Consider the following 25,318-nt stretch of genomic DNA (forward strand, 5'->3'; position numbering starts at 1 on the left):
GCTTTCGGCAGGGCGTTTACACCGGCGGCGGTTTGCGTAGGGCCTATACAGCTTACGATGTAACGATGTCGATGCCTCCAATGATACTGTTAATTCGCGTTGAAATATTGCCAATACGCTGTGTGAACCGGCAGGATTTGCTTAGTCATGTTTACTTTAAACAACGGTTTCAAATCAATGCTATTTTGATACGCGTATACTTAAATCCAAATAAATATATGTACGTATTTAGTGATAATAATAATTAGCTTAAAAATAACAGCTCTACAGCATCAATTTGATGCTGTTTTAAGTATCGTACAAATCGAATTGAAATAAAACTCCCGTACCTACAATTTAAAACGACTTCATGATATACCAAATATTTTTTATGAAAAATAAAATTTACTGTGAAAAAGTTGAATGTAAAATAAATCCAATATTTGACTAAACGAATTGTACATTATTTGGTAAAAAAAAATATTTTATGTATTTTATAACTATAAGTTAAAAGACTAGTTATTTGTAGGAGCCTTTCACACAGTGCGCTTATAGGAGCTGATCCTAAGGGTGCTATTAGATACACTGAAGTGAAATATCCTTTGTTCTCATTGTCTTACTTTTATTTTTGCACTCTTTATGATGTTTTATTCGTTGCAGATTTACTCGTATATATTTTTATTTTAAAATATATTATTTTAAAACATTTGTAAGCTTTCTTAGCTCGCTATATTGTTGAATTTTGACTAAAGCAGATGATGTTTTTTTTTCGTTCTTGTTACTTAAATCACTAAGAAGTAGTGAACTTCTAAGTAAACACGAGCGTTGTAAACAATGAGCAAGATTTAGTTGGCAACTCAAACATAGATATTTCAGCCCGAATCCATACCTTGCAACTTCCTAAACAGAATAGAGTAATTGCTTCTGAGCTAAACTTGGAAATCAAGTGCATACCCAAGTTAAGTTTCAAGTAATTAATCTATGAGGTGGTAGAAATTGTTGGAGTCATCCGTCAGTCTCAAGCTGTGTATTGAACCCGACGGTCGGAGCCGAGGCGTCATGTAATTCTGTTACTCTCCCCCACTTCCAGTTAATTGAATACGTCTGCCACACGGCTGAGGAGCCAGAAAATTCGATTCGTGGTTCTAATGTATGTAGCAAACATTCTTACAACCAGTTCTTAGACGAAGAAGCGGAAAAAACGTAAAAGCAATGCAGGTTCATGGAATTGCTAAGCACGCTACATCTTTGATTTCTTGGTATAAAGTGTAGTTCCCGTATGTAATGGAACGAGACCACGAACTATAATGCAGTAGAATGTAGTAATCTTAACATTAACCGTAGGTAATAATAAAAATATACTTTTCCTCATTAAATTCCTCATTTCAACAATGCTTCTTTTTTAATTTCTAAAATTCATCAATCAAGAACTTCTCACCTATTTTCTAAAAATAACGTTAAACTAATTACATAAACATTCACCATGCAGCAAAAAGCACCACAAAAAAAAGCAACATTATCGAAGTGACCAAATCAGTTAACTGTTAGGCGGGTAAGTGTTCACTAATTAGAAATGGGTAGTATTTAAACGCAAATCAAAAAATATCCTTTTTCTATGCAATAAGATTCCGAATTCCCATCAAAATTACTGATTGCACAGCAAAATATTCAACTCAAAATATCACTAAACACACTACAATTTATTTTCGCAGCGTACAGCGATTTTTCCTAAAGCAAAAGCTTTTTCATCAATGCACAGCTAACAATCTTAATGCACATTATACATGTTAACTCTTTTTCTTTTAAATGTAGCTTCTATTTTTATATTATTTACAGCAGTTTTTCTGAATAAAACAGCATTTTATTAGTCACAGTCATCGTATTATTTATTAATTACCACATAATGAGATCAGCAAAAAAATATAAAATTAAATACAAAATTGTAATTTATTGAATTATTAATAAGCGTCCACGCTTCCTTTTTTGCCCAATAGGCACATTTTTAGCTTATGCAGGTGGCGCCACGTAATTGAGTCGGATCGCAAGTCCGATGATATGCTTTTTTTTTATTTATCTTATATCACAAATGTAGCCTTATCTTATGTGCTAAGCCCCACAAAACCGTTGTAATGGTTTGACTATGGGGTCAACAGGGTGGGGGGCTTGCACATATAGTTCTTAAAAAAATGGGTCAGGTGCATTTTTAGGTATTGTCAGTACTTCCTTTTGGCATACATTTCATATAAGTAGTCATTAAAAGGCAGAACTATCATATTTCAGAATGTCAGAATCATTTTTTGGCATGGTTTTGGAATTTTTATTTTCCTGTAAGAAGCATGCAAACAAGTCTGAAGCATGCAAGCAGGCATGCAGCATGTAAGCAGGCATGCAACATGGAAGTAAGCATGCAACATGCAGCAAGCATGGCTTCTGTCACGGCTCCGGCACTTCGTGGCTCCGGCGGTCCCATGCGAGCTTATCATCGCAGATGGTTTTGACGCTCACCACCGCAGCTTCGGCTTACTGGCCGGCAGCGCCGGCCAGCCTCAACCGCGTCGGCGAGCGTTGAAACTACCTGCGCCTCAGCTCGCAGGCCGCCTCGCCCCTCCGCGCCTACGCGGTTTTGAATTGCACTCTAAGGGTAGGGCAAAAAAGACTACGTGGAGTCGGTTTTGCAGCGATTCGTTTTCGTTGCTAGCTTCAATTTTTCGGTTAATTTGTTCTGCTTTTAGAAATAATGCAATGTGACAGGATTTTTTGGTTACAATAATCATTAAATTTGCCGAGCATGGCTTCTTGAAAATTAAGACAAATATGATGAACAGGTTTTGTTGTACTTACTGGTTAATATGCGACTGGGATAGTTATTTTGCTACGACATATGGAAAATTTGCTGTGCAGTCAGCATTTAATGCTTGTATGTAGTATTTTTGTACAAGAATAAATTTAACTGTATTGCATTATAAGGAAAAAAGTAATGTCATATTGATGTATAATTTCGAATTATCTGCAGTTTGAGTTTTGTTAAACATTTAGTTTATTTGTAGTGAAGTAAGTTATTTGATGTAAAAAAGAATATAAATGATGAGTATTTATTGATAGGCGATTATTTATTTGATATGCAATTTATAATATCCCATTAGGAATACCGGTCTCCTTGTCTTTTGTTTTTGTCGCCAGTGTGTGTCGTAACATTGTATGTACAGTGTTGTGTACTTCATGTAATCCATTAGTCTGTACTTCTCTCTTTTTAGAGCTGAACTTTAACTTGGCAGTAGCTGACAAATGTGATGGGGTACTCCGATTTTTTATTGGGTAAACATTCGAAGCTGTTTATTTTTTTCGGTATGTTTGAAGTATGAATTAAACTTTTGAATTTATAGGTAAAAATACTTTTGTCAGGTAATTACACCATTTTTTTCATTATTGATCTTTAATTAAAATGGGAATAATGCGCGATCTTATCGCTAAGAACTACAACCTTGAAAAAAATCTTACGTAGGAATATAATCGTAGGCCTAAGCTTTGCTACACGTGTAGGTACTACGTGTTGTAGTCACAAACACTTCTCTCAATGAATTTTAATTCATTATAAACTCCAGAATACACTAAAATCATAGCAATCAATTACTCAAAAAGTAAAATCTTTTTGTATCGCAGGCTCTTGCAACTACGCCGTAGCCAAGTACCTACTGGCATGCCGAAAGTGAATAAATATTTATACGACTGAACTCGCAGCACATAAATATTTTTCAATGGCTTTGATGTTTTATGAATATTGGGATCTCCATGTCTACCCCGATATCTGAGTACGTTGACTGATATTCACCATACATATTCGAACCTTGGATTTTAACTGTAATTCTTTACAAAATGGCTTTAACTGAAATGCTTTTCTAAATCTTTATTTTTTGTGAGGTTTCAAAAAGTTTAAATGTCATATTATGCAATCGAAATTGTATCAATTAATTTATAGCATAAACAATAATCGACAAAAACACAAAAAACAAACAAAACAATAAACAAATAATGCTCGTTTTCACCTTTTTGTTACGTTTTTTTTAAAAAGGGGTCTCGTAATCAGTTGTGAAGCCATTGGCTGTTATGAAAGGGAATTATTGGCTATGATGTAAGATTGCTTCGACATCGACGTAAGATGTTAATTGTACATTCCATACTTTACTTGTTAAAGACTAGGATTCTCTGATCAAGGCTTTCTATCTTCCTCGCTGAAGATAATAGTACAACTTTTATTACACTTCATTTTCAAAATAAATTGAACTTTAATATTTCCCGAAAAAATACCTGTTAGAGTTTACCTACTAGAATTAAGCATTAGCCTTTAAAATCATCAAACAAACCAAACAAGCCTACGAAACAATAGATTACGAACGAAATAATGTTACTTAATACAATTTACACAGAACATTAAACATTCAAAACCGAGCGTGAAAAATTCCAGTTTTATCCCACACATTATAAATGAAAACAATAATGAGCCACAGAATAGATATTACAGTTCCACAGCGAATTGGAAATACATATTTAAGTATCTACTTAGCGGGCATTGGCCGTACAGCGTTAATATTTGTCGATACACTGCAATACGATTTAAATTGCTGGCTACCAGAAATTGGTGAATTACGTTCTATTAGTAAGAATCCATAGAAAATTAATATTGAGAAACGTAATTTGATTTCGTTTGAAGCTGTTACGAGGTACTTATATTTGCAATAAGCGTATTTTAAGATCATTGCCACACCAAGTAGTGAAACCTTTTAAGGTTATGATCGAACTTTTCTTCGAGCTTAAAAACTCGCTGTAAAATAATTTTTAAACGGTTTTATTTAGCTCACCCTGTTTGTTTTTTTTATTTATTTATTATTCTTGGTTCAAATTTAGTAATTCAAATTTAAGTACCTTCCTGTTGTCAGATTGATCTGAAATTTGGTACACAGCTTCAATTCCGATGACAATACAATATAGTAATATCAATAACATTGTAAATCCAAGATGGCCGCCGGCACAAAATGGCGGATTACATATTTTTTCCACAACCCCCTCAATATGGGTATCAAATGAAAGGGCTACATAAGTAGAATACTGTCAGCAACCCCAGCGGGGCCTAGGCCTACGGGATTGTTCGAAAGAGTTACCGTGGTCCTGGTACATAAAAGGCCTACGACGAAACACAACGGTTTTTAGTCAGTAAGAGAGTGGCACTCCCTCACCGCTGCTGACCCATATATAGAATGAGGAATATTCGGTAGGCATTTTCATTAAATACTAAAAACTAGAAAATAAAAAATCGGTAAAAAAACTTTTAAGTTAAACGGTTTTAAAGATATGCTTTGCCATAGGTAGGATTTCAGAGGGCCCCACGTTTTTATTTTAGTCTAATATGACCGGGACCACCTACGTAGGTTTATAGGTAAGGACTTAACAGTTTTTTTTATTTTCTAGTTTTCAGTGCACATAAAGTAAAACCGTTTAACTTAAAAGTTTTTTTACCGATTTTTTATTAATATTTTGTAATTTTTTCGCATCGTGGGCAAATAAGACGATAGGTAAAATTACAGTTGATTACTTCGTTGCAAACTCATTATGTAGGATTTGACTAAATTAAATAATTATTTTATTAATATGATTTAAATTAAATTAGTACCAATATGTAATCAGATTTAATTATTAATTATTTAATCAAACCATGTATTGGTCTAAATCCATACAATATTGACTAATTATATTTTGTTTGACTTTCATTATATTCTGATTCAATCAAATATTTTCATAAATTGTACTTATCATTTCCGATTAACTGGTCCTTTAAAAGTTCTTAACAGATTTTTATTTCTGAATAAAAATTGTTTTGTATGTGTAAACTTCTAAAGATATAGGTAGTTTGCTTACTCAAGAAGTAAAGAAATTCCGCTATTAGGACAGTGACCTACGCTTCCATCTACATAATACCAAAATACAGTCTCCAGTCTTATAATAAAGTAGCTACTAAAGACTACTACCACAATATAATTGAATGAAGTACTCCTTTTCTCCTAAGAGCTACTTAAAGGAGTATTAGCGAAGTATATTTAATTAATAAGATTACGCTTAAGTGATATAAAACGCGATACTAATGTGGGTGGCAAGTACACTAACTAGTATTAGAATGGAAGTAGTGGAACGTCAGTCAGGTAATTTGGAGGCGGTTCTTCGTGTTTGGTCAAAGTGACAAGTGACGAGCGGATGAATCTTGATACGAAAGGCTTGGTATACTTTGGATAGAAAAATCCTGGTTTCTAAAAATAAAACAACGATAAAAAAAGAGGTATTTTTGTTTCATTTTAGAGGTAAATGTAAATAATATGGTACCTATCTTTACAATTAGAAGTATTACTATTTATATTAACCACTTACATAAAATTAACTTCTTTTTGTATAGTTTTGATATTTTATATTATAACTTTAAATTATAGCTTAGTACGCAAAATGGAAAAAAAATATTACCAGAATTCCGAAAACTTTTTAAACTCTGATAAAAAGTTATTTGAAACGGAGCAGTTCCTTATTATAAGGAATTTGAGATAAAAAATTCGACGAAAAACTATATCAGCCGGGATAGTTAATCATTCTCTCCACATCAAAGTTTCAACGGGCCGTGGCGACCAAAATGAATTTGCAGGAAAGTTATTTATATATTGTACATTGTCCCGAAAGGTTTTCAGATTCCTGGAACTTAAATTAGGCAATATAGCGAGCCTATCCCAATAAATTCATGATTTTAATTTCTAGTTTTGAAAGTTGTCTATACTAATATTATAAAGAGGAAAACTTTGTTTGTTTGTTTGTTTGGTTGTAATGAATAGGCTCAAAAACTACTGGACAGTTTTTAAAAATTCTTTCACCATTCGAAAGCTACATTATCCACGAGTAACATAGGCTATATTTTATCCCGGTACGGGCATTAGTTACCACGGGACGCGGGTGAAACCGCGGGAAAACGGCTAGTATTAAATATTGATGAAGATATTTATTAGAACCTATACATGTAAGTTATGAGAGTTGAGAGTAAAAAAAAGATAAGCCTATTGAGTACATGGTAGTATATATATTCAGACTTGAATATGTACGTTGTTTGACAATAACAACACTTTATTTTGAAAGTCACACAAAGTTCACAGTCTACACACAGAAAACGTATTGTAAATGACAGGTCGTTCACTTATCTTTGCGTATCGTACTTTCCCACTCAACTTCGACAATCTGCCGTAACTTTGGAATTAAACAAAATAGGTTGTTGCTAATTAGTTCTGTAATTCATATAATTTAACGACGATCTGTTCTGACAAGGTAAATAAATTTATATTGTTGACGTTTTTGACGTATTACCATAATTAAGTAAATCATTTGATCATGACGTTCCTTTTTAAGCTAAAAAATTAGAACGGTAAAAATACTATTGTGGTTTTCGATATTTTCGGAAAAACCTACGTTTCTATGCTGATAAGATATTTGACGAAAGACGGGTAACGACGAAAGGTAGGTGCCTGCCTAATAAATAAATATTAGATTCCGCGTAAGTGCGAAATGGAACTATTTCTAGCACGAATCACAATTTCGTGTAAGAAAATAAATGTTTCTTTCGTCAGTGATTATTTGTATTCTGGTGTATGTCGGTATCAAAATACATTTTCTTGGAAATACCCAAACACCTTTATTTGATATGTCTTTAACATATTAATCTAACAAAAGTGCAAAAATACACCTACCTTTTACCAAGTCGCCTTATACATCGCTTGAGTTTATGAATGACGTCAATGACTCCTACAAAAGCTTGCACAATTGCATTTCTCCAAAAACTTGAATCCTTAATATTTGCTTAACACAAGCGACATTTTAGAATGCTAATTTAAATCCATGATATCAGCCAAAATCTATAGGACATTTTAAAATGTTTAATCGTTGATATCGCTATCAAAAAAACTAGCCAAAAAAACACAACCACTTACATAGAAGTCTACTGATTTCCTTCTCCAAAATCTCTCCAGCTTATGAGTTAGGCCGACGCGGCCTAAGTGCTGCGGGTGCAGGAAGCCGCAGGCGCTTCAGCACGACATCGTGTAGCTAGCGTGTTACATGCTGCGCACACCTCCACCGTAATTGAATCCGTGTCTACTGTGATGTGCCGTGCAACCTTCACCTACTCGCTATCTCTTGTGTGGCCTGACCTATCGGGGAGATAGCAAAGGTCACCTATCGATGGCTTGCATTAAGTTATGCTTTATACTACAGTGTGGCGTAAAGTGTTAACGCTAGATATAATAGTAGATATATTTTCCAACAAGGTGGGTCACATAGGTAGGTATAATAAACAAAAAAGCTAGCCTACCTATTTGTTTATTTATAATTCATGTATTACAGCTTAGGAAATAATATGTAAATGTAAATGATATGATGCCTAGCTAGTCGTCTATGAGAACCAGGAAAGATAATGTATCGTATTTATTAAAACACAATTAAAATAAAGATAGATGTTCTTTTTCTTTCTTAGAAACTGTAAGCTGTAACAACGCGCTTCCATTTCGCTTGTTCTACTCAAAAAGATGGAAAAAAACTCACTCAATCACAAAGTCGACAGATCCACCCCGAAAAATAAGTATCAATGTATCATAATGTGTAAGACTTAATATCGGAAGAAATAGGTGCGGAACGAGATGGCGCAATCGGATCTCTGTATATCCAATTATTTACCTGTACGAGAGCACAGATAGAGTGTTTGCGACTCGCTATGTAATCAAAATGTTCTCAACCACATTCAGCGAATTGAATTTTCTGTTCATCTCGTAATGGGTGGCTTTTATTCCATTTTCAGCAGCAACGAGAAGCTTGTCGAGGTGAGCATTGAAACAGTCACGATGAATACATTATTGATATTGATTAAACCGTCTAATCCATAGTATCACGTTCATTACTCACGTTCCAAGTAACCGGCGCTACAGTATTTATCATTTGTCTAAATACTTCACTGTATTTACCCACTATTTATCAAGAGCAATGATTAATTCATTCCGTTGTTCGTACTGTAACGGCACTATATTTTAGTAAATAAAACTTTTCTCTTTATTAAATGCGCTTTGATAGGAACTGCTGTGTTACTCGGGGAATTGAATAGTTTGAAGCTAGAAAACAGCAGTTGGATGAACTGATAGAATTACAGCTGGGTGAAAAATATTGTTGTATTGTTATCAAGAAAATGTGAAGTGAGCAAGTATGTTTCCAGAGTAATAAAGTTAACATTGCTGCGTCTGCAAATAAGGCTTTCATTGTAATAAAACCCATTGTATGTTCTTCCCACCCCCTTTAATTTTTCAATTCATTTTAGAATATAAAAAAACACACATAATTCGGAATCATAACTACATAAGCATTCATCCCCTTACGAGAGTCATAATAAAAGATTGATTTTCAATTGAAATGCAGGAACGTGCTGGTCATATCTATAATCATTTCAAAACTGTAAACTTGATATTTTTCCACAAGCGGCCACAAAGGCCCCATAACGAAGTGAAATAGCCAAATAAGAAGGTCTTAATGTCGCAGTTAGCTGCGAATCCTCCCTTGTGAATGCTGGGTCATTAGCGCTATGTTATTGCGAATTACCCGTAAGACTCGGCGCCGGGACTCTGGCAGTCACGTTTAATCTGAATTTTCCTTATACTATAGCTGTTTTGTACTGTACATGCGAGATTTCACGGAATGCTGTAAAGCGGCTTACATATGCAGAATTAAATTACACTAATAAATTCAAACCGTTTTCAAGCAATAGTCGAATGTAAACCTCTGCTCATTCAAGTCACTTCAAAGGGTCACGAATATTATTTATGCATATTTTTGCGATATCAATTGCATCGAGGGTCGTATTATAAAGCTGGAATTTTATTCGAGGCGGTCGACACAGGTATGACGGTTTGAGCCTGACAACTGGTTGGTATTGTTCATTGTTTTCCTCGTCGAACGTTGGAGGCACAAAGCGTATCTGTATTTAAATCACGTTAAAATGTTTTAAGCCCTGTGAACATTGTGAAAGCGAAAGCTGATTTTAAATTACTGAACGGTGGCAGGCAAGTGGGACGAGGGTCTTAAAATCCATCACGCACGACGCCGATCTTATTTAGATAAGTAGCAGTCAGCTGTCGGAAGGCCACCCTGCTTAGTTCGCTTGACTGATTGCTGCTAATGAATGTCACACTTTAATCTTTCCGTTAAATCCTCACATCAGACATTTTTTTCAATATCGCTGTCTTTTAATTGCTAAAAACTTTTTTAATAGTTGAGTTGACTTTTTGAATGTCAAAGATACTTTCAGATAAACAAAATCGACTTCTTTAGTTACTCCAAATTCCAAATATTTGGTATAAAATCATTTATCAAGATCTCACAATCTAAAGGTCATTTCCCGTAGTTTATAACGAACATAACGGCGCGGCAGACGGCTTTACCAGTTAATCAAACATTTTAGGTGGCTTTTAGCCCAGCTGAATAATAAAAGTAAATACAAATAAATTAATCATGTGCAATTCCTGTCAGCCACACAAAATTGCATTTAATTAGGATATTATTCTCCACTCAAACCACAGCTAGTTCAACAAGCCTACATAAATAAAGAGAGGTTTACATATGGACGATCTAACTGAGTGCGCTCCGATGTCACCGCACTGAATAACACGTTTCGCTGGTCGCATTTAATTTTACACCACCAATTTATTTTAGCTTCATTTTCATCAACGCATGAATTCAGAACTCGTTTCTTTGATCATGTAACTTTTCTGATTCTAATTGTATATGCAATTTCAACAGACTGTGAGTTTGAACAAATACAATTATTCTACACGAACTTATAATGTTCTTATTTTGAAGTTCGAGTACTTGATCTCGTTGGTTGTCAACCTCTGTAATGTCTTAGCGTGCGGTTGACGTTTGAACTCAGTAAATGCATAACGTTTTGGCTTAGGTATATTACCGCAATAACGGTATTAGCTAGCGTTTCGAAATGTCTACAGAGACCATTGCTAATTCTCCCTTTATGCAGGTACATGCTCTACTGAACGTTAACATAAATGGTACTTACCTAAGGCTGTGAACTACATCGATAGGTCTTTTAGCTGTATGCATCATCCGTTTATCATTATTCCCCTAATCCTATATATTTATTTTTCGATTTTTGCGACCAACTCAAAGATGTTGACAAAATAAAACTATTCACATGCCTGTAAAAATCAATGTCTTCAGGTCTGTTGATTATGTTTTTTGTTTTAAATCTTAGATACGTCCCTGTAAAACAGAGCTATATTCTATCACTATGCTCACAATACTTGTTTTCATTATCAAATATTGACGATGATCAAAAATCATAAGAACCGACTAACAGTTTACATTTATAGAAAAATCTTTTCACGGAGAAAAGCAGCCGAAAAATTCCGCCCTCTTTTACATTTAATAAGTTTCTCATATATTTCGAAGTAAGTAGGTACAGAGAGCCTCTACATATCTTGTGTGAATGCGACCCACCGATGCATAAACTGAATGCGCATCTGGGGAAGCACTTATGTTACCCAGATAAACTGCAACAAATCTTCACTAAGATATCCTACCGTTCTTAAGAGATATGGAGATTTCTAAATGGAAGTAGGGCCGCGGTAAGCATTGTTCACGAGCTCTGTTTGCGCGCAGCCTACAAAGCGCAAAAAATGTGCTATTCAAAAATATTTTTTTTAACTTTTGCATATTTACGTCGCTCAAACATATGAATAAATCGAAACAAAGGATGAACGATCTATCTTTTTAAAACTTCAATTGGAAATTGGAAGTTCAATGAATTTCATCAAATAAACCTTTAAACACTCGAATTTTAAAAACCCGAGCCATATAACTTTTCAACTGAAGGATGTAAAAAGTTCGCAAAAAAAACACGAAACCAGTGCAGTATGTTTGAAACAAAAATGGGCAGCTACAGTATCTACATTTTGATAGTAAACTATAAAACAACTGGAACATTGACATCTATGTATATATTATAAGAAAAAAGCCTCCAAAAAATTATTCCCCAGATAAAAATGCCTAAGTAAATAACTGTCACTCAAGTCAAAAAAGCCACAACTTGTAAGTCAATTAATTAATTATTTATATACTATCTACTTACGAAGATATATAAAACGTTTCACTATTTTCTCAAGGGAGTGATCAGATACTACAGCCACGTATTTCGATCCTTGGGTCCATGGGTATTTCTTTTGCTTAGTCCAGCTGTCGTAATTCTTCGCATAAAGTGCCTGATACATACACTAGTTACCATAACTATGTAGGAATATGACCTCTTTTAAAGTGCCTTGCCAATTATTCATAGGCGAATTACGTTACATAGGTATCATGTTTATAGATCTAGCTAGCTGTCCCACAGTTGCACTAATTTATTTACACTTACAGAGTGGAAACAAGTATATTTCTCTTCACATGTCTCACTCCTGATAGGTACTTACGTATAAGCTTTTATACTATTGCACTAGAGCAGAAAAAACAATCGAAATATTTTATATATTACTAGCTTTCGCCCGCGGATTCACCCGCGTCCCGTAGCCGGATGGTGACAAAAACTATCCTTAAAACCTTCTCCCGGGTCTAAGTTACCTCCCCTCTAATTTTCAGCCAAATCGGTCAAGCCGATTTCATGTTATGTCGTGACAACGGAAAGCGGGTTTCATTTTTATATATGTATATAGGTTTAATAGTCTTGACTACCAAGTGTCCGACAAATGATATATTTTTTGTCTAGGATCGATGTAAGATAAAGCCTTAAAGACACATTTTCGATTATTACGGAATTTTAGTTTTATTACCTAAAAAAACCATAGTCAATTATAAAAAAACTATTTAACTACTGGAAACGTCTTAACATCTTAATAATTTTCCCAAATTAATAATTATTTTCAAAGACTACAGTTCTCTAACATTATATTTGATAGGTCTCAGTTAGTCTGGAAACTCCGAAGCTGTATATATGTATGGCCGGCTATAAAATTACGAACTTACTAAAGTTGAAAACAGGCTTGCCGCAGTCTGATGTTTTATCTCCGGCCCCGTTTATTTGCTTTGCATGAAGTGTTATTTTTCACTGTGCCAAAAATAAACAACGGTATCAAGTGTCACATATGAGTCTGCGTACAGCTTTATATTATTTTATTTGGGTTGCAGTATTGGGGCCGCAGTGATACGATAAAAAATCTGTTGTGGAAAATGATTGGCAATCGAATTTTAATTTACTGTTGAAGCTATCTTCAAAATGTATATTTTTACTGACGACTTTACAAGAACTCTCTTAAAAAGATATCGCTTATTACAATGTAGAAATATAGTTACAAAACGTAAATATCTGTCTGCTCCTAAATAGAATATCTGTGAAAATGACGTAATTTCAACTACGCAGGTATTCAGTAATCAGATTGAATTCAAACACGAGATTAGGAAGCGGGTAAACATTAAAGACAAACAGTTTGATTGCCATGTTTGTGTCAATGATGTAAAATGAACCGAGCGTGTGTCAACTCTTAAAATAATTCATATTCATTATTATCCATTAAATAATTTTACGCACTTTCGACTTTTGATAGGCATCTGTAATTATTAAATGCATTACGAGTGACAAACGAATGGTAATTAAAATAAAACCTCTTTCCTGAAAATCAGCTTTAAAAAAAGAATGTAACTTTTTGATTAAATTCCCGTTTTAAAATTAAATCTAGATCTATCACAAATCCTGAATCGAAGCACTCAGTTGCCCGCATCGACTGACTTATGCATAGCGTAGTAGCTACCTGTTTGCCATTCAAGAGTTATATCGATATGGCTTGCAGCTAGGCTTATCCTATGCTGATAAAAGCGTCAGTGACGCGAATATATCCCGGACAATCGCTGCATATAATAAATCCTGCTATTGTACGTAAAGTGTTACCCACAAAATCATTGGCATTCTGTATCTGTGATAAATAATTTATATCCCTATTCTAAATTTAAACTTCAATCTTATCAAAATTTAACTTTTGTCGGTAAGCACATTAGGGTTTGAACCTCCTACGCAGTATTGAAGGTTAAAAGGTTACTTTACTTTTTCGATGCTTTGTTGAAGGCAATAATGTGTTTGTATTTTTAAACATCTAAAGAATGTGCTAAGTAGGTATGAATGTGGAAGGATGGAGAGGCAGAGGTAGACCAAGGAAAAGATGGATTGATTGCCTGAAAGAGGACATGAAGCAGAAGGGAGTGGATGTAAGTATGACGAGAGGAATGGAAGAAAAAGACATGTTGGGGCGACCCCAAATGACTTGGGAACAGGGCAGGAAGATGATGATGATGATTAAGAGTTAGCTTAAGGATCTTGTCGACAGTTTGACTCGTCATAATGAAGTATTACCCTGAGTCATACCACTCATTCAACAGCATCCTTTTTTGTTCCCACAGGTCATAACTTAGATTGGCGGTTTTATTCGACTAAGAAAGGAACAGATTTACGGTTTCATAGTTTGATTTTACAGAATAGTACTTGTGGCGCAATTGTGGCGTAACCGAATACACGCCGCCACGCAACTGTGAATCCGACTAGTGTTAATTTGGGATCCAAATGAAAGGCAATGGTTTGGTTTTCGATGTAGGTACATCCGATCCCTTTGGGAGTTGCCAGCTTTGTTAATTACTAGGCACCATACGACCAAGCTTGGATAAAACCGACACGGTTCCAACATTAGTTTGCTACGTTACTTGAAACGTCTTCGGTTACAGAATTAAACCTATAAAGTTTTTTGAAAAAGGTCAGTGTAGCGTTGCTAGATTTTTTATTAAAAGTTCGAAATGCTGGGAGTGTTTTGTTTGGTGTTCCTTGGAATATTAATACGATATAGATAGTTGTTTTTTTCCCATTTTTTTTCAAAGTATCTATTTCCTAAAATGTACCAATGATAATCATGTTTGATTGTCTAGTTGTGTTAATTGAACCGTCTTAGCTATTTTAGGGGAATCCGACGCAAATTAATCAATCCTCTGTCAGTAAACGTGCCTAACTCACCAATTATACGATAAACAGCACGCAAAACTAATCAACAGTCCCCCAGTAATTACCGCACTAAACTTTGCATAATAGCTAATAAATTTGGACACAACATCCGCAAAACCTGCATTTCCTCACACAGGCAAGTATAAATACGCGGTTAAATATCTAGCCAGAAATAATTTACACTCCTAATAACTTCAAAAGTCTTTTTAAAACTTCGCCCGGAGAAACAATGAATGCCGGCGGAGCTCCACTTAAAAATTTCCCCAAAGAAATATGTAGAGTTCTGTCGTTTCAAAAGGCGAATTCGTCGTAGGAATCTCGACGGCTGGTTTAATTAGCCGTTTTAATGAATGTCGAGGCACGTACGCTGTAAATGCGGCCCATTACCTGCGTAATTCACGCAATGATAACAAAGACGCGGGTCTTGGGAGGCGCCTTCTCGCCGACGCCGAACATCAAGACAATGCTCGCTCTTCCGTACTTTTCTGAAAATAACTTGTATTCAAATTAAATGACACGTCTGTTAGTAAGGCATCTTCATCTATTGAATTAAAAGTAACAATACTACTGAAACTATATATTACGAAACCTAACATTAAAATAATTCCGTACTTCCATCATGTCGGTACACACATTGATGAAGTCTTCTAAATGGCAGAGTAAGTAATAAAAACTTAATACCACTTTACAAATTGCCTTTTAACAGTTACTGGGAAAATTCTAGGGTGATCACAAATGTGTGCTAATGGACCGTTGTCCCTTATGTACATATTTCGTTTTATACCCTTCTTTCACGATACATAAAGGGATCTATAAGTTTTACATGCATATAAAGTAGCATAGTTATGAGTACTAAAACAACTGTCTATAAAAATATTTTCAATCCATCGGCTATAAAAGAGGTCGGGGTAAACGTTTAGGTATTTTCAGAATAAACTTCAAATATTTGAAGAATATGAATAAGTGAATAAAAAAGATTGGCGTTAAATATTTTTCATAAAAAATAAATAAATAAAATTATGTTTCAAAAATATGATTGCTTTGCATAGATAGCAGGAAACGCGAATAACGATTATCGCATTTACGTCTTAATGTTTCTTTAAAAGCTTTTTATATTTTCGCTTATTTATGCTAATCTGAAAGTCGGGAGCAATAATATAGAAAAAATACGGCCGACGGAGACACGGGTCTCCATAAAATGGCATAAGTGGGGCAAACTTGAAACATAATTTAGCTGTTTGAGAACTTGTCTTTGCTCTTAGTTGATATTTTTATTGTTAGCCTTTATCATATGTATCACATATGGACTTATGTTAAATTGGAATGGTAAATAAAAATGAAGCATTACCAAAACATTGGTAGGTTGAATCGAACTTTTATTATGTATAGCATCTTTATTAATGATATTTTAAGTAGGTATACCTATACTTACGTGTTTTTGTTTTAGTATTATATTTTAATATAAAACATACCCCATTAAAATATCTCAACAAGAATAAACCCCAGTGGGGACTAGATATGCGTATTTTGCCGCTGTTTAAAAAAAAATTGCAATCTGAAAGACTTTCATTTAATTGAAAATGATTATTACAAGTTCACGTACTGAAATGAACCAAAATAATCCACTAAGGAACCACTTAGGAACTATAAAATACAAGTTTAGTATCCGAAAAGAGATCATCCTCTTTGGAAACTTGGTCAAAAAGCCACAAAAACACTTTTGTAACATTATTTTTGACGTCCAAAGAACACGATGCTCGAAGCCGTGTTTATACGTAATGCTCGTTGCAAATTTCAGTACTCGTTGTAAGAATTAAGTGAGCAATAACACATTGCTAACGAGTGCTCAACTGCTCAGTGTGTGCTCCACGGACTAAACGTGACAAAGGGCGGCGGCTCTTAAAGTGTAAGCGCTTATGAACGTACTTACTTACTTGTTATTCCCCGTATCACTGTGTTGGTTGACGATATATTTTTTTTAATATATTTGTTTTTGAATTTAGAAGATTTTTGTAAGTAGTTCACATGGAAATCACACTAATACTAAAAAGGCGCGCAAACAGCTTAACAGATTTTGATGAAACTTGGTGACTTAGCTTATCGTCGTACACATCAGAATAACATCTTGCGTCCTTTTTTTCGGGTGCGTGAAGTAGTCCTCTTAGTAAGCGGGTGAAATTGCAGGCGCAACATTCCATGTAAAGCATTTTATCAGTTGTCGAAACTTTTCTGAAAATCCGTTTAGTAGTTCTTGAGTTTATCACAAAACATTCCAACAGACGAACACGTGGATAAGTACTTTCTTTTTTTGTAGTACGTAGGCAATAAATCAAACTGTTTTTAAACACTATTCATTAGTTAATTACTTACCTGTTCAGCTCTTGTCGATACGAAATAAGAAAAAGACTTCAATGAAGTAAGTCGTGCTAGGAAATACTATGTTGGGTAAGTTTCCACTCCGATTTCTGAAAGATTTATTGCACTTAATTTATGTGTTTCCTACTTATTTTGTTAGAATAGATTTTACACTAGTATTTTATAATTGTATACCTACTGTTGTAGACTTTATTGTTCATACATCGCTGCATAGTATGTAGATTAAAATCACAACAACAAAAATTTTTAATAAGTAATTTCTAGTTATTTTACTAAAGTCGTATCTAATTATCGCGTTTAAATAAACATGAGAATTAACACGGGCATTAAATTACTTACATAACATCAAGTATTTAAAACTTACACAGAACTTAGCTAATATTTATTTATAAACGCGGCTTTAGGCATCTTAGGACTTTGAAGTACTTAGACGAAAAGTTTGAGGGCAACCGCGCCGCGACACAAATTACTTATGTAATTTCATAATTGTTCTACGTATTGCTGCTGCAAACTGTTTTATTGGCAACAAACTTTTTGGTTTTCTAAGCGACACCAAGCACTTGATCAGTTTTAGGTACAGGGATAAAGAATTGTCTATGTCACCCAGACGTAGTGTAGCCAAGAGAGAGTACAATTTTCATATCGGTTCAGTAGTTTCACAAAAAAGAATTTACTTAGGGTCAATTCCCACTAAAAGAGCAGCGGCCGGCAGCGACCGTAAGAGACGTAAGAGACCGTAAGAGACCGTAAGAGCACGGACAATGTAAGAGCGCCGCGCGGCCCGCCGCGCTCGCGCTCAATCACTTGCATTTACGGCCGCTGCCGGCCGCTGCTCTTTCAGTGGGAATTGACCCTTAAGAAGAGGAAAATTTACGTGACTTAGAGGAATTACATAAACAAGCTACATACCTACCACATAAGGTGTCTCTAATTTTGACTAATTATAAATTAATATTGTAGGTACTATAATGGGCGGAATATTTACCTATATTATTTACGTATCAACCGTACGCTAATGATGTAGGTGAGGATTAGAAAACGTTGGACGTGACCTAACGTGAAATACAATTTATCAAAATATTGTATTCAATACTGTGGATAAAATATTAGGTAGGTATGTAAAAAAATCGGTTTAAGCAAATAAACATTAGGTACGTACATAAGCTTCATTAATTTCTGTTCTGAAGATAAAAACAACGATTAGGTACTACCTCCTAAAAAATTATGCCTTGCACCTAAATAAGTGATTTCTAAACACAAACAATTTCATTGCTATTTTCCCTTTGTATCACAATTAGTATTTTCATGAATTTCACAAAGCTACAGCTATTCTGCTGCGGCAGATTTTATCTGGCGCGTTAATGAAAGATCTTTGCATAATGCAAATCCATGGTTACCTGAAAAGAGGAAGAATTAAAATGTATCTAATTGTGTTAAAAAGTTTACGATGGGATTCTAATTTTAACTGTTGCTTCATTTTTCTATCTTTGTTTAATTCAGTGTGGATTTTTATTCCGTTTTCAATTAAACTTTCATCAAAGTAGCATTTTTATGGAAGCTTAATTTGTTTCGCATTATCTTGACGTTTGTGGCTGAATTATACATAACTGGCTATGTAATATATTTATTTAGGTTGCCATTAGGTCTTTTTAGGTACCTACCTAAGGACCATGTTTCGGTTTTATTTATACATATAAATGTAGGAAGGTACATAATAGCGGTAGGTACAAAGAAAAATGTTTTATGATACGCAATGTTTGTTGTATGTTCTTGAATGCTTCTTAAATAATTTAACAAGAAAGGTGTTGTAGCAATGAGCTTGAAATAACATACCATTTAGATAAGTATAGGCTGCAATTAAAAGCTGTCAAACCGTAATTAAATATGTCGGATTAAAGGCCTCGTTACAAATAAATACTTAAGTGGGCTCGCAGACGACTCCTACGAAAGTCCGGAGAACGTTCCCTCGATATCTTATTTATTTCGTAAGAAAGGCATTACTAAAACATGGCAGAAAATTTATCGTATTTCGGCGTAACGCCACATCTGAAGAATTTACGTTTCTGTGGCTTCTATCAATTAGATTCCAATTCGTCGAAGATGAAAAAAGCCCTACACACGGCCTACATGCGGTTGATTTTATCTCTGATTCTACTGTATACTTGCCAACAAATTATGAAAGTTTACCAAGTAAGTGCTTAGGCGTAAGAATATTAAATTTCCGAAGACGTCTTTTTCAGCTGTTTTACTTTTTGCGTAGGAAATAATCTTTTGATACAAAAATGGGTGTTTTTCATATTATTCTAGTCTTTGCACAATAAAGCTAGGTATGTAAGATTTTCGTAAACGGTTCTGTAAAGCTTACTTTCTTTCTTTATTGTAAGTATAGCGGACTGTGTCTGATAGATAGGTAAGCAGTAAATATCCTCAAAGATTAACAAATAAAAGAGATAAATAAGTAGAGACTCATGGTCAAATTGACCGAGCTGTTGATCAAATGGTTTAAACATAAAGGTAAAAAAATATATGATCGAGTACTCTTTCAGGATAGAGATGACGTAAATAAGGTAATGGATACAATGTTCCTGCTCCTCACAAATTCTGATTCTATCTACAAACAAATTGTTCTCTGGAAGAAAGCTCATCGCATTGAAGTTCTTTTGAGTATAATGAAAGGTACTAACAGCATATCCTAGAAATAATTTTGGCAAACCTAGTGATTCTCTCCTGTTTCAATTAAATCTCATACTTACCTTTATAAAGGACTCAAAAACTGGTTTGTAAAATAACATTAGATTTTTTGTAGTTCATAAAAACTTAATGGTTCTGCACTCCAGGTCCAATATTCAATCAGAAAAAGCAAGAACATGAAAAACAACTGTCAGCCACGGCCCGCCAAGCCAAAATCCTGCTGCGAGTATTTAACACCACAGCTCTCTTCACCTGTCTTCTGTGGGTTCTGTACCCCGTCATAAACGTTCACGTGCAGGGCAAACCCGTGGAGTTCGCAATATGGCTACCCTTCGACGTCAACATAAGTCCTTAGTAAGTTACCCCAGTGGGGCCTAGTAGAACCAAAGCTTGCCGGTGCAGCGGGATTGTTCTAAAGAGTTACCGCTGACCAGGTATACAAAGGGCTTAGAACAGGGTGGGGTTTAGTCAGTAAGAGTCTAACATCCCCTCAAGCTGCACCCACAGCGGTAGGGGCCAGTTGATGATTTCCCATAAGTTCATAAAATGCAAACTTTATATACCTACTGAACTTACTCATTACGTTATACTGACGAACCGAAAATAAGTGGGCACGTAGCGCAGCAGATTAAGATTATCATAACCTTGTCTACAACGATAATAACGTGGAATAGTATTTACATACATAATTCGAAATAGTTATAAAAGATTGCTATTTCAGGGAAACTTAATTATACACACCAGCTTGATTTAAACAGGAGCTATTTTCATGGATGTATTAAATATGGGACGTGCTGACCACAGTTTGTGGCATTGGGAATAAGGCTGAGAACGACTGTTCAACATATCTGTGTATTTACATTCACATTTTTTATTTGTATGAAAAGTCTAAAAAGCTAAGCTAAGCTAAAGCTTATAGGTACTTACTGCTTTATGGTGTTGCACACGATTAGGTTGTAAGTAGGAACCAATAATGATTTTAGGAAGGTGCAGTATTCGGCCTTATCGTCCTAATGCGATCAACAAAGTGCTTTTCAGTGGAGGTATCTGTAGTGTTATGTCCGTTCATTGCCGCAGTATACAGAGTCTAATGTCCTATTTGGAACATTCACCGGCTAATAAGGCTTAAGTGGAAAATTCCCACAGACCTACATAGTTCCCTACTTATCCTTACCTAAAGTCTTTACAAAAAATATAATCTATAAACGCCTGCAGTGGCTGGGACCACATTGTATAAGTAATAATAGTTATTTAATGTCATTATAGACTTTCTTATTATATTCTATATTCTCATACCTACTCCAAAAGTATATTAAAATTCAATAGAGGGTTGATATTTGGGTAGGGAGATTTTTAATAATACTTAGATACATTGATTGCCCACAGCACATACTTCGCAGCATTTTATGTGTGGGTACAGACCTCGTGGCTTGCATTCAGTAACACAACAATGGATGTTTTTATAACTTTTTTTCTCGCACAATGCAAGACACAACTCTCAATTCTCAGGTGAACGATTTTCCTAGACCTGTTTTATAGGCAATAGTTGCAAATAAAAAGAGCGACTGTTTACACTTTACAGGCTAGATTTAGAACACATTGTTGAAAAGAGCAAGGAAGAAGCGAAAATATCTTCGGAAGATTTTAAAAATGTTTTGGATACACGATTAAAAATTGTTTTGTCGCACTATGACGAAATTATCACGTAAGAAGTTTTTATTAATGTTTTAATTAATGTAAGTAATTGTAGTTAGAACACATGGTAACTGTAAAATGGTTTCAGATTTTCTGGAATTATTCAAGAAGTATTTGGAGGAGCCGTCATGTATCAGTTTCTCGTAAGCGGATGGATAATTTGCACTACGGCTTACAAAACGGTCAATGTAAGTTTCAGATTCATTAAACTATTTAAAAAGTACGCAATTAAACCCTATAAAAAGCAAAAAATAACTTTAAACATTACGTAAGTACCAACTAAAGCATGTCAGACTAAACAAAAGGAGATGGCCAAATTTTCATAGTAAAAAAACCCAGAATCGACAGCAATGAAATGCTTACCAATAGGTTCATTATGATAGACCTTTGATGGTGCCAAAAACTCCAGCCTGAAATCCATGGGGTATAGGAGCTATATCATATTTTCACAAAAAGAGGTCGTTGAATTTATATTGATTTTAAAGATCATTTACATCAAGGAACATAAAAAAAATCTATGTACACTAAGATTATACTAGCCAACAGTAATATCCCCATAGTTACTGAGATTGCCTGGTGATTAAAAGGTCTTATATTTAACCACTCCAAACACTAAAGCACCGACCTTACATACTTGGAGAGGTTTCGCAGTTATATGCAACCTTCACAACTGGCTATGAAACGTCTTTAAAAATTGTCTTTGAAAATCGCGCCATGTGACATTGTCAAATGTAACAAATGACTTAGCGATGCAAAACGGTCCAATCATGAGTCTGCATTCAACTTCTAATGAACATGAAACAGTAAAAGTAAACTTTTCTGTGAACTAAAATCATGATCGAAAAAACGTTATAAAAAGAGAACCCCATGGTTTTTAGATGATATGAAATACTTTTTTTAATCCTTACATTATACTGAATCCAATCGTACATATGAAGTTTCTGTCGACTCTGGGTGTTTTTTTGGCCATCTCCTTTTGTCGTGTCGGGGGACCGCTCTAATTTATTAGCCTAACGTTAGATGTAATTACATATATACTACTACATTATATATACTACTTATAACTTTGTATATAATTGTGTTTAGATACGTGTTTTTATACGAGTGTTGTAATTAGGTAGGTATCATTTGATTTATGTAAGTATTTTTAAAGGTAAAAAGCGGTCCCCCGACACGTCAAAATTTTGTTTAGTCTGACATGCTTTAGTTGGTACTTGCGTAGTGTTTAAAGTTATTTTTTGCTTTTTATAAGGTTTAATTGCGTACTTTTTTTGGGTCGGGGGTTTTTTTAAATTTATAATTTAATTTTATTTCATGCTTTTTGAAGGAGCTCCTTAATTTTTCCTTCCTTCATTTAATTTCTTTTATTTTAAGATGGGGTCGCTATATGCGATCACGGCCAAAAGAAAGCTGTTTAACAATCCTCATGACAAACTGGCTCTGGGAGAATTGCACAGATTAAGAATCAATAAAGATTACCTTGTGGTCATTCTAGATTTTCAGCAAAAATATAAGTCGGTTTATGCGTTTCATTCCGGCATTCCAGGGTTTCATCCGTCACATCCCATTTCCAGCATCAGGTTCTCGTCAGTTGCAATCATGAAGAGAACTAGTCAAGACAAATTCAACGAGCCCAAACTCGATGCGTTTACTAAAAAGCAGTTCAGGGTTACGTCTCCTATCTTCGTGCCCTAACAGTAGACCAGCTCAGCGGTTCCAGAAGACATTAGTTTTTCAAATTTCAGACACACACACACACACACACACACACGTCAAACTTATAACACCCCGTCGTTTTTGCATCGGGAGTTAAAAAGAGTTTTGGACGTAGTTCGACTAGTGGTCGCAAGAAAATATACATAGGCCTTTTTATTTATTTGCTTTGAATTGCATTTTCTGTTTCAGATTAATCCAATGTCGGTGGAATTCGTGTCAATGATAATGTACATGTCTTGTATACTAACCGAACTGTTCATATTTTGTTTTTATGGTAACGAGGTCACTCATGAGGTAAATAAATCTTAACAGGAATAAATTTCTTTATTTATTCATCATCATCCTCCGGCCCTTTCTTATCCCAATTTTATTGGGGGTCGATGCAACATGTTTTCTTCTTCCATACTCTTCTGTCTGTCGTCATCTTACAAGTAACATTCTCTCAAGAGTCATTGTCAGCCTAAAAAAATATAATTAAATAGTAAACTCCCCTAATAATGAGGGAAATGGGTAGGAACTTAATCACCAATAAGTTTATTTTGTGCAGCAAGTTCCAAAGATTTTGGCTCTATACATCTTTTGATCGTTGTTTTTTTTTATTTGTAGAGTGAAAAACTCATAGAGTCTGCATATGCCATGGATTGGCTAGAAATACCGGTAAAATGTAAACGTGCCCTTATTATGTTTATGGAAAGAATCAAACGCAACATAAATCTCGTTGCAGGAGATCTGGTACCACTTTCTAACAGTACTTTTGTTTCCGTAAGTCCTGATCATTTTAAATTGTTTTTAAGGCATCTTTGTACTTACAAATCTTAACTAACCAGACATTAGAACCGAAAGTTTGTGAATGTGTGGTAGGTAGTAAGTGTAAGTACCTGCAAACTAATTATAACTATATTTTAATTCACAGGTTGTGCGGAGCTCGTATACGTTTTATGCATTTCTGAAGAACACTAATTGAAATGAGTGTGTTGTATCTAGATATAAGTAATAATATCACTTAGCTATTATATGACTAAATAAACTTCGCTAACACGCCCATAGCAATCAATAGACACCCACACTGTAAAATATAAGTTCGTTTACGGTTGGTCTTCCTTTTCTAGCGTATGCGCGCGCTCAATGCAGATTTGCGCTGATATTATGTTCATTCCAATCATACTTCATTTAATTATAAGTCAAGCAATATCAATTCGCACTTAATTGATTACTAACGCAGTGTCTTGGGTTTGGTTTTCTATCGTGCGAATGGCAGTAGGTAGCGTGAATCTCCAGTAAATATAAGTCTGGCTCCACACTACCGTTCGTCCAGCATATGTAGGCATTGGATGGGCATACGCGTACGTAGCGTTGACTCTGTGACGATGGAGGAGCCGCCGCGCAGGCGTCACGTTGTTTACACTTATTATGTGATCCAAAATTTGATCTGATCTGATTTGAATCCAGCCCGCTGAGAATTCGTCTATCGAACGCTTACGCTGGCCGAACGTTAGTCTGAAGTCACTCTAAAACTTAAAGGCTGTTTTTAAAATAAATGGTTTTTAAAATAATGGACTAAGGCAATATAATACCACTTTTGGACCTTATGATTAAAGAGTTATTAAATTAAAAAGATAAGTATAGATAATGCTTTGGTTGGTCAATGGCGTTCTGAAAGAAAAAAGAAAGAAAACTGAAAGGACCTCCTGTCGGTAGGTTTGACGATAATATAAATCCTTATTAATATTTGACAAGGTACAGATAATATATATTGTCTATGAT

At 34.8% G+C, this 25,318-nt stretch overlaps 1 protein-coding gene across 1 annotated transcript; it reads left to right on the forward strand.

Moving 5' to 3' along the window:
• Positions 1-19,459: 19,459 nt before the first annotated feature.
• Positions 19,460-24,672, forward strand: LOC124634486 (odorant receptor Or1-like). The gene is made up of 9 exons (XM_047170083.1): positions 19,460-19,642; positions 19,999-20,128; positions 20,290-20,497; positions 21,530-21,652; positions 21,726-21,848; positions 21,927-22,026; positions 23,744-23,848; positions 24,161-24,316; positions 24,468-24,672. Exons 1-9 carry the CDS (start codon positions 19,460-19,462, stop codon positions 24,516-24,518), a joined length of 1,179 nt encoding a protein of 392 aa, XP_047026039.1. The 3' UTR covers positions 24,519-24,672.
• Positions 24,673-25,318: the final 646 nt, after the last annotated feature.

This window comes from Helicoverpa zea, chromosome 11 (genome assembly GCF_022581195.2).
Source record: "Helicoverpa zea isolate HzStark_Cry1AcR chromosome 11, ilHelZeax1.1, whole genome shotgun sequence".
NCBI classification, from domain to species: domain Eukaryota; kingdom Metazoa; phylum Arthropoda; class Insecta; order Lepidoptera; family Noctuidae; genus Helicoverpa; species Helicoverpa zea.

Excerpts from the sequence above, each read along its gene's own strand:
- LOC124634486 (XM_047170083.1), top strand. The coding sequence starts at position 19,460 with ATGGCAGAAAATTTATCGTATTTCGGCGTAACGCCACATCTGAAGAAT. Across the intron at positions 21,653-21,725 it reads ACACAACTCTCAATTCTCAG|GCTAGATTTAGAACACATTG; the intron begins GTGAACGATTTT and ends TACACTTTACAG. Across the intron at positions 22,027-23,743 it reads CGGCTTACAAAACGGTCAAT|ATTAATCCAATGTCGGTGGA; the intron begins GTAAGTTTCAGA and ends TTTCTGTTTCAG.